The 10,317-nt window shown below is 38.3% G+C and overlaps 2 protein-coding genes across 2 annotated transcripts in view; one reads left to right on the forward strand and one right to left on the reverse strand.

Moving 5' to 3' along the window:
* Positions 1-504: 504 nt before the first annotated feature.
* Positions 505-10,317, reverse strand: part of taf10 (TAF10 RNA polymerase II, TATA box binding protein (TBP)-associated factor) — a 29,025-nt gene continuing 19,212 nt past the window's right edge. Inside the window, exons 3-7 of the mRNA XM_034876178.1 lie at positions 3,627-3,958; positions 3,109-3,266; positions 2,193-2,257; positions 1,086-1,200; positions 505-785 (exon numbers count right to left, since the gene is read on the reverse strand). Of these exons, the coding sequence (XP_034732069.1) occupies positions 696-785; positions 1,086-1,200; positions 2,193-2,257; positions 3,109-3,266; positions 3,627-3,759 (561 nt within the window). The 5' untranslated portion in view covers positions 3,760-3,958 and the 3' untranslated portion in view covers positions 505-695. The remainder of the gene's footprint in view (positions 786-1,085; positions 1,201-2,192; positions 2,258-3,108; positions 3,267-3,626; positions 3,959-10,317) is intronic.
* Positions 5,225-9,818, forward strand: zgc:154075 (uncharacterized protein LOC556929 homolog). The gene is made up of 14 exons (XM_034876147.1): positions 5,225-5,476; positions 5,799-5,907; positions 6,222-6,306; positions 6,419-6,492; positions 6,564-6,623; positions 6,947-7,054; positions 7,302-7,358; positions 7,502-7,632; positions 7,815-7,869; positions 8,289-8,381; positions 8,495-8,629; positions 8,819-8,920; positions 9,218-9,379; positions 9,651-9,818. The coding sequence occupies exons 1-14, from the start codon at positions 5,463-5,465 to the stop codon at positions 9,777-9,779; spliced, it is 1,314 nt and encodes a 437-aa protein (XP_034732038.1). The 5' UTR covers positions 5,225-5,462; the 3' UTR covers positions 9,780-9,818.

Below are 10,317 nucleotides of genomic sequence, written 5' to 3' on the forward strand. Positions count from 1 at the left end.
CAACAGTAGAATACCAACATCTGTCCATAAATCACACTCAAAAACGTTTACTCCTATTGATAGGACAGTCAATCGGCACAATTAATAATAGTTATCTTGTTTAACAGAATATTCTATATATAGCAATTATAAAAATGTTAATCTTAAACCATTTAAATTATTGAATTTTTTTGGGGGGCATTTTAGCCTTAATAGACAAAACAGCTGTAGACAGGAAAGGGGGAAGACTTGCAGCAAATGGCCACAGGTTGGACTTGAAGGCAAAGCCTCTGCATCGCGAGCCTCTGCAAATGGATGCCCTCTCTACCAGGCCCTAGATCCTTTCTAATAAGTAACCAATGTTTATGGAGTACATTTAAAAAGCTGTATTTTACTTTTGCACAATACGATTTTTAAAAAGTGCTCTTAAGTCTGCAGAATGTCAGAGAATAGCACTTTCACTTGTGTTAGACAGATTTAACATTGATCTCGCCAACTTCAAGGTTTGGAAAGGGTTTTATTTAACATAAATCAAAGGTGGCTCCACAAAAACAAAACAAATGACAAGGTGACTAGAAAGATTTGTCAAAGCTGTACTAAAGCACCATGATGAAAAAAACTAAAACAATTTAGCAATAAAAAGATGTTGACAGACTCTAGTGGGTCAGCAGAAAGATAAAACTATCAAAAACAAAAGGCCTTAAAGAAAGAAATGTCTATGTAAAGTAATACGGTTTCTTCACATTGACGCCATATTCAGTGAGGGCAGGAGACAGGTCCTCCATTGTCAGAGTGTACTTCTTATCCTACATATAAAGAAGAAGAAAAAAATTCAAAACCATTAACTATCTAGAACAACATGATCAGAGCACATATACAAACCCCTTTTCTCCCCCTCATATACAACAATCAAGCAAATTTATTTTAAGCACAGATTGTAAAAAGTGTAAGGAAGATTTATTTAGGCGGGTAAAAAGAAAATTACAATACCCCTTACTTAGTGAGATAAAAGCATGTATTAGCAACTCCATTTCATTAAAAACTGTCAAATATTGTTTGGAAGTATTACATTTAAAAGAACATGCTACAAATGAGAGAAAACTTACCTTTGTCTTACTCCTCGAGCTTCCTGAGGCAGTGCCCTTCATTTTACAGTACTGCAGCGCATCATTGGCAATGTCTGAGATAAACTTCTGAGAAGCAAGTGAAATCAGACGAATTCTAAAGAAATGAAAAAGGAAACCATTGTTGTAGTTTTCACATTGTCTGTCTGCCTGCCTGCCTGCTTGTTTGTATAACCCTATTTTTTCCCCCTCGTTTTCCGACTAGACCAATTTAGGGATAATTAACTTCCTCTGACCACAGTTCCTGTAACTCTTTCAGCTCTTATTCCAGGTCTTTTCCGAATAGTGACCTAGTCAAACCCCACAGCGCGCCATCTGTAAAAGCCATGCCGTCTTTGTTGGCAAACATACTTAAATTACTTGACTACGTGAATTACTTCGAGAATGGACGGAATGCTGAACTCTGAAGAGAATACTAATGCGGAGGTGCTGGCGCTGCTGGCCATGTGCGCCTCTGAGGAGGGGCCGAGGGACCTGGAAGGAACCACAAGAAACATTAAGATCCTCTGGGAAACATCCAGTGAGCTAGCGCAAATGGGGGTTTGTATGTGGCGCTATAGTCAAGTGGTGATGCTTTGAAGACCATTGCCGTGCTTGCATCACTTCCTTACCCCTCCTAGCAGTTCCTATGGCCACTTGGCCATTGCAAATGCAATTGACAAAACCCGTTTCCTGGTTTTATAGGCTGCTGTACAGTAAAGGGATGTCATTTTCTGAACTTACCAGACTGTTGTAACTGTGAGTCATTATATCCACATTAATGATGATTATTTATCAAAAACCTAATTGTGTAAATAGTTTGTGAAAGCACCAATACTCAACACTACAATATCGTTGCGGTATCAATAGAGGTATTTGTATACAAATATTGTGATATTTGATTTTCTCCACATCGCCCAGCCCTATAACTAAGTTCCTGTAACTACTTGGTCGGAAAGCGGCTAATTATTACGTATAAGTAATTTAAAAAGCTAAATTGAATGATAAACAGACTGCTTTTACTTTCACACAATTATAAGTATCAGGCAGACACATTCACACTGAAGCTTGAAGGTAGTCTATAATATAATATGCCCTTGTTGCACTTACATTCTTGGATCAGAAGCCTCAAAGCCAGCCCGGTTGAGGTAATAGCCTGTCACTGCATCCGGAATCTGAAAAAAAAATTAGCAGACTTCAACTTTGGTTAAGGTTTACAAAGCCTGATTTTACTGCACTACTGGCACTTATTTGTAAAGAAAAAAAAATTAGACATACAGTAAAAATGATTATGGTCATTCAGTGATCATCCAAATGAACTATTTGTACCAATGCAAATCATTCAGCAGTGCTGCTTTTTGGCATTATTAGATTTACAGGAATTTTGGGACACTTTCGCAGCCTCTGTGTATTGTTTGTCACCGTTTTTAATTTGTAAATGTATTAAACAAAAAATAATTAGATCACAAAAAAATAAAGATTAACAGAATTTTTGCATCAATGGGATTGAGCTCTAAGGGTGTGCAAAGAAGAAAAAAAAGATTCACATTTATGAATTAATTCAAGCTCTACCGATTCAAAATCAATTAATAGAATTCCAAAAATTGATTTATATTACTTATTTATCGTTACTTTAAAAATTACGTCTTGCAATGGCGATTATAGTACCAAATGGGAAAAGTAACTACATGTACAAACTCTGAACTGTTTTTAAATTAAATTGAGAAATGTGAGCTTAAAAAAAAATATATATGGAATCGTGAAATTTTCTGAATTGTGCCTTATTACTGAATAGTGTATATTTTTGATAATGGTGTTGAAAGGACCACACAAAGAAAGAAACGGCCGGTATTTGACGCTTAACTGTAGTCAATCATCAGCAATCTTACATAGCTACCTTACTTTTCCATGTAAGATAGGGTGGTGTGGAGTATGTGTGCAATGGTGTAATTTGTGGTCTTTCCAACACCGTGTCTCTATCTGTGAATGCAGCTTATAGTAAACCGAGTGACAAGAGTTTACTTACTGTGGGAGTGTACTCTTCCAGCTGCATAAGAAAATCTGCCAGTGGCATGGTAGAGAGGGCAGGCTTTACATCTCCATTGGTGATGCCACCAGGAACATAGACACCGTTGGAGACAGAAGAGTCTACTGATGGTGTCACCATGGCCGCTGAGGCTGAAGCTGTAATACAAGGATTTTTTAAGTATTAATTATGAATTAAAGAAACAAAAGTTTACACCTATCGTGTGTAATTCACCAATAATTAGATATTACAGTTTGTAGTACTAGTATGTTGTTTAGCAGTATTGCCTAAAGAAAATTTGCGCAAAGTCCAAACCCTGTTTGCACTTTAATGCTGCAAACAAATCCAAGTCCACACATGAAGATGCATGACAAACTCAGGACGTACTTGCATATATATTGTGACAGGAAAAACAATTATCCATCTTCAGTAGAAATAAACTAGTTGTCCTATGTTGACCTAAGTGTTGAGGACCACAAAATGCACAACATTACTTAGTAAAAGTCACATAACGTTACCATTACTCGTGACCGAAGGGATGCTGCTGACGTTGGTTGTTGCATTATCATTTGCGATACAATTACTTGAAGTTGAAGACGTAGTTGATGACACTCCAGTTGTGACAGACTGATTAACGTTGTCAACGTTCATGTTAACGTTAGCTAGCTAACGCGCTAACCTTGGCTAGCTAGCACCGAAGAAATGTTCAAATATGCCCAAAAGCACGAACCCGTGCGAAATAGCTCTAAGACTAGCTCTCTACAAAAAAACTGTGTTATGAAGTACAGCTATTTTAGTAACTTTAAGAATATTTAAATTACAGAATCAGGCCCTGGCTAGCATCAGAAAGCTAACGTCTCGCTGCACTGCAGAGACTGCATGATATATAATCGCGTCATGTGACCCATGTTGTACGTATGGCTCGGATCTGACGAAGGTAGCCGAAGATCTCCGAAGACTCTCTATAAACACGTAAACCATTTGGAGAGCATTCTACAGAGATTTGCAGTATACTGTACAGGTCCCAGAGTCAATAGAAACATTTCCCTGTGCTGACTGCTGCAGACGCAAGTCCTGAAGTTTGCCCCACACGGTAAATTAAAATTCTTTTGCGTGATGTTCATATGTTCGATGTGAAAACTATCAATATTTCTAATCACAAAAAACAGGGTTGTTAGGCAGTTATTACCTAATAAACCCCCCTAGTCCTTTTTATTTATTTATTTTGATCATTTTCCTTGTCTTCAATCAAATCTGAATATTACGTTCTTTTGTGTTTTTTTTTTTGAATGTACACCCTCTACAATACTTTGAATACTTATGTAAGTTCTTCAATGTTCAATAAAAATAATATAAATAATTTGCATTAGACTTTGATTTAATCATGTCAACAGCAGCCATTTAGTAGGCCTAAACATTATAGCTCACAGGTAATAGAGATTTGTAGGGTTACATAAACCCATGTACGCGTTATCTGCTAAGGTGTCATTGTGATAAGTGAACCCAATTGTTTCACACCTCTGTTATTATTAAACACGAGACACGAGACATTCAGTGTTGTTCTTTTTCTTACGTAGGCCTACGTAAGAAAAAGAACAACAGTGAATGTGTAGCTAATATGTTGCCTTCGGGTGCTGTCGGAAATGTGCAATAACATTAGCGCAACGTCCATTTTATTTCTTTATGCTTATGGTTTTGTATGGTGATTCATTGGGTTGGCCTGGCTTGTTAATTAAATTACAAAAGACACTCTTTGAACGGAGCATTTTTGGATAGCAAAGATCAGATTGTTTCAGTGTCCGGCTGGCCAATATGGATATTTTATGTCTATGATCGCACCACCACGCGTTAATTTATATAAGGCTTTTGACTGACGACGATAGGCCTACCGTAGGCCTTTTTCATGTAGGTCTGCTGTGACAAATGTGACTTTGACGCAACGCAGTCTTTAGATTGTTATGGATGGAAGGAGTCTTTGAACAACAACTCCAGCCGCGCACAGTGTTTCCAGTTACCCTATATATGACTGGTCATCCCCAGGTGTGTGAGTTCTACATTAAGTAACATTATCAAGTTTTCCATTTTCAAACAAGGAAACAACAGGTTACGAGGGACAGTGAAGGGCCTCGTGAACATTGCACACTGTAGGGGGCGTTACCTTTAACTGTCTATGGGCGTTACGCCACTTTGTGAGTGCTTTGCGGTTGGCTTTTTGTTCGAAGAAGCGAACCACCCTGCTGCTGCTGGGTCAACCAAGTGATCACTGGACTCCGATGTAGACGACTCATGACAACATTAGACCAACGCGGAAGACGGACAGAAGGTTTTGACAGGGACTATATTACAGTCATTGTATGGGACAAAACAGGTACTGAGCCAAACAGCCATGCCATAAACTGATATTCCTAATAGTTATTACCACAATGTTTTTGAATGAGCTACTGCATGGTAACTATCTACTTTCATATACTGTTAGTTAGCAGATTTTGATGGATACAGAAGTGTAAGTTGTTAATGTAGTCCACCTTCAAATGATGGCTAATTAACTAAATGTAATGAATAATCACCCAGATCACATAGTATGATGTGGACCTGACAGGCACCGTAGACTGGATCAACCTCCGAATGGTTACTGGTGTTAATTACCTTGGGCATTGTGCAAGTGCGTCTAGCTTTGATTTGTGCTCAAGTTTACAGGGTGCCAGAATGACTTCCCCTGTCCGTGTCATCGTGGTGGGAGCTGGCAGTCGAGGGGAGATCTACTCCCAGTATGCATCTATCCACCCTGATCGCGTTAAGGTCAGGATGAGAGGTTTAGTAGTTGTGGACTGTCTTCTTATTTGACTGAATTGATAAAAACATATCCTGGCACCTTAAAATCTCATGAAACATGTAAAGTACAATAGAGGTTTAAGTCCTCAAATCCATGTTTACTGTTACAATTTTTGTTCATTTTGATCATAGTGATTTAAAAAATATATATTCAGGACTTTTACCGTTGTTTTCCCCTGCTGTATTTCTGAACACCTTTTTTCCACCACTCCCCTTGGTATTAAGTTGTAATATTTAACAGAGCCTTGTGGATGTCCAGTTCATTAACTCAACCATTTCAGGTTGTTGGAGTAGCTGATCCAAGGAAATTTGCTCGCACTAAACTTCAACAACAACACAAAATTGTAGATGAAAACATATTTGAAGGTAAGCACTTCAACAACAACACAACATAGTAGATGAAAACAAATGAAACATAAAGAACCAAAATGCAGTGAATCTGTCTTGTACTAAATTATTGAATGTTCTTTTTTTTCAGACTGGCAGGGTATAGTTGAAAAAGAGAGGTTTGCAGATGCAGTGCTAATTTGTACTCCAGACCGCCTTCATAAGGTAAATATACATATTCTGTATATATGTGTAACTCTTTGAAAAATATTTTTAAACTGGTTTGTGTTCCCTAGGAACCTGCGGTGGCCTTTGCAAAGAAGGGTTACCACATTCTGCTGGAGAAACCAATGGCAGTGAGTGTTTAGTAAATTACATAAACCACCTTAACACAAAGCATAACTTTAATCTTCATTTGGGTGTTAATGATCCTACATATTGATTTTTTCACAGTAATTTGTTTGTTAGTTTGTTATTCTGTACTTTGATTAAAAAAATCCTTTTATTTCAGATAACAGTACATGTATATGTATTTCAAGCACATTGCAAACTTTAGAAAGAAACTGTTTTGTCAGTATCTGAAATATGAAAACATTCTCTCTTGCTTTTTCTTTTCTATGATTGGATTTATGTCACACTCATGCCTGCCTCGCACACCAATGTGTTCACATGACTCTAGACAACTGCTGAAGACTGCAAAGCAATTGTGGAGGCTTGCACTCAGGGTGGCGCGATGCTATCAGTGGGTCATGTTCTTCGGTATGATCCTGTCATCCACAAAATAAAGGTGAACATTTTGTCACACTTAATGTGAAAACTATTTTCTTCACCAGGCACAGGTCACAGTTTTGACACTATAGATGTAAAATGTGGTACCTTAATGAAGGGTTTTCATAAGATGTAGGGAAGTAGGGTGCTACATATTTTGGTTGTTTGAATTACAAAACAGAAACTATTTCTAACACAAATTGCAAGTGGGAAAGAAAATCACAAAATCCAATTTGGGTTTTACCTTGATTTGTTTTTCCTTCTAGGAGCTGATAGATGCTGGAGTCATAGGTGATGTGATACACATTCAGCACCTAGAGCCGGTACGAATTTGAATAGAATAGAAATAAAAAACAGCAACGCGCTCATCATTAAACCCATTCTTTAAACAGTAATATTATTTATGTTTTCTTTCTTTTTTAAATCAAGGCATTACAGTTTAGACATGTCAAACTTCTTGTTCCAGGTTGGGTTTTACCACTTTGCTCACTCGTTTGTTCGGGGGAACTGGAGGAATGAAGCAGAGAGCTCTTTTGCTCTTTTGGCTAAATCGTGCCATGACATTGACCTAATCCATCACTGGGCTGGAGCACGCAGGTAAAGCATCAGGCAAACAGCGATGATCAACTCCAAGCTTATCTGATGTTCAGAAGTAAGATGCATTTAACACTTTTGTTAGACCACAGTCTCTGTGTTTTCAGGTGGACAAGGTTGTTTTCTGTGAGGCTGTTCTGTTTTCCTAAGGATAATAATTCATTTTCCCTGTTTTTACTTGACAGGTGTGTGAAAGTGTCATCATTTGGATCTGTCAGCCACTTCAGAAAAGAAAACAAGGTCCGCGGTCTCTTCACAGCCTAATCACTATCGTAAAGAAAACTAGAAGGGCACTCGCAATGTAAACGAAAGCTAAAAAATAATTTATGTATCCACCCTGTAATTTGGATCAATTAAAAAAGGAGTTTTCCCTTGGCCAACGCAAAACTCTTCCACCACATTTCATGAAAATGAAGCCAGAAATTGATACAGACAAACAGGCCCGAAAATATAACCACCTTAGCGAAGGTAACCAGTAGCCATTGCAGAAATAAACTATTTTTGTGGCCGCTGATAATATCACACCTAAATCCTTTTCAACTTTGCAAAGTGGTGTGTCTGTGTCATTAAGATGTATTATATCTTTCACAGTTCCCTGCATTATTGGAAACAGAATGTCTATACTAAGCATATAAAACGTTTTGCTCGTTATTTGTCAGCCAACAGGTGCTGGAAATCGCTGCCTGGATTGTTCAGTAGAAAGAGACTGTCCATACTCAGCATGCAAAATCTACCTGGATAGAGTGAAACGGGTTAAGATTTCAACCAATTTTCTATTATACTTTACAGTCTGTTAACATGACACTTGCTGTACATTTATTATTTATTTCTTATATTTTATTATTACTGTTTGTGTGTGCGCTAGGGTCACACTGGCTGGCCTGTTTCAGTCATATGTCCAAGCTCGTTCCCAGACATCGAGTCAGTAACTGAGGCCCTGAGGACTGGACCATATGGCCGCTGTGTCTACGAGTGTGACAATGACGTCTGCAGTAACCAGGTCAGAAAACACTGTAACACACCTTAAGGCATAGCTTTACATCTCCATGGCTCAACATAGTGTGCTATTCCTCTGTAACCCATTAAGCTTCATTGCTGCTTAGATAAAACTTCATCATTTCAGCATATACTTTTAGACTGCTGCTAATTCTCTAATGTATCGTCCTGTTTATTTGTTCTGTTTGCCCAGGTTGTTAACATGGAGTTTGAAGGGGGTCTGACGGCAGCCTTTTCCATGGTGGCTTTTACTGAGGAGATGTGCAAGCGAAAAACAACCATCTATGGCAGCAAGGTGAGAGTGGAAGGAACGTGCGTTGCAAAAATGAAAAAGGAAAGAAATGCTAAAACTGAAGACACAAGAAATGCGACCAAGAAAGGAAGCCAGCAGGAAAAATATACAGCCACTGGCTCACAAAAAAAAGTATTCATACATTGTCGAGTTGTAGACAGAAAGGGTTGAAAAATCAAATAGTAGTGTCCCTACTGTATCATGGTTTGACCAAACCTTTTGTCCAGCTCTAACTCTGCTTCTGAGATGGATGCTTTGGTTAAATACAACTTATATGTATAATGAACTGTGTCTTTACAGGGGGAGCTGTCATGTGACAGCCATGAGGTACACGTGCATGACTTTCTGACCCAAAGATCCACAAAACACACCGCACACAATGACGCCCCAAGGCAGTTTGGCTTAAGTGGACATGGTGGAGCAGACTACCACCTTATGGATGCCTTTATTTCTGCTGTGGCAGTAAGTGCTAATAAACACTTTTATTGTATATTGTCAATGCATAGTTTCCTGTTTTATTTTCCCCTTGGCCAACTCCAGAATAAACTAAATTGGTTGTTGAACAGCGTTAATTATTTGAATCTTTGCCTTATATTGAATGTTGACCCGTACTTGCAGCTTTTTACCCAGATTAAGAATATTCACTGTATTTACATGTTTGTACCTGTGTACAAGGTACTTGGAAACACTGACTGTGATGGTTAATTAGCTGTGTGTGTGTGTGTGTGTGTAGACAAACAATCCATCCCTGATCTGTGCGGGTCCTAAGGAGACGCTGATGAGCCATTTGCTGGTGTTTGAAGCCGAGCGTTCACGACTGGAGAGCAGGGTGGTGTACTGTAGTGACACTGGCCAGAGCTAGACGACTGAAAAACACATTGACATCAAACTGATCTCACCTGCAAAATCAAACACTATAATAAAATGGATGATATAACTCCTCTTGCTTCTACTATCACCTGAACTGAGGGCAAAATTGTGTAATGAGGTTTAGTTTAGTTTGGATTGCTTGTGTATTTGTGTGTGCGTGTGATGAGCGATTCAGTCTGTTAAAGATAAAATTAGAAGTACTTTGATGCCAAGAACTTGATCATTCTTACTAAGCAAAATTACTATTGTTATAATTTCTAGTAAAAACGTGAAAATCTGTGTAATTTACATTGGCTCTGAGTCATTGTTTGGGCTTAATGTCATTCCCACCTGTGTCAGTGTGCAGAATACATTTCAGGATATTCATGAATGCCGACCAGTTTGTTGAGAGTTTATCTGTCACTCTGAGCAGCTTCTTGAAATGCTCTGGGGTTGAATAAAAAAAAAAAAACTGAGCTATAGAGACAATAATTTAAATAACTGAAGTATATTAACTGGTACACCATTGAATTAAGTAAGTACCACTGGCT

The sequence above is a fragment of the Etheostoma cragini genome, chromosome 7 (assembly GCF_013103735.1).
Source record: "Etheostoma cragini isolate CJK2018 chromosome 7, CSU_Ecrag_1.0, whole genome shotgun sequence".
Classification (NCBI taxonomy): domain Eukaryota; kingdom Metazoa; phylum Chordata; class Actinopteri; order Perciformes; family Percidae; genus Etheostoma; species Etheostoma cragini.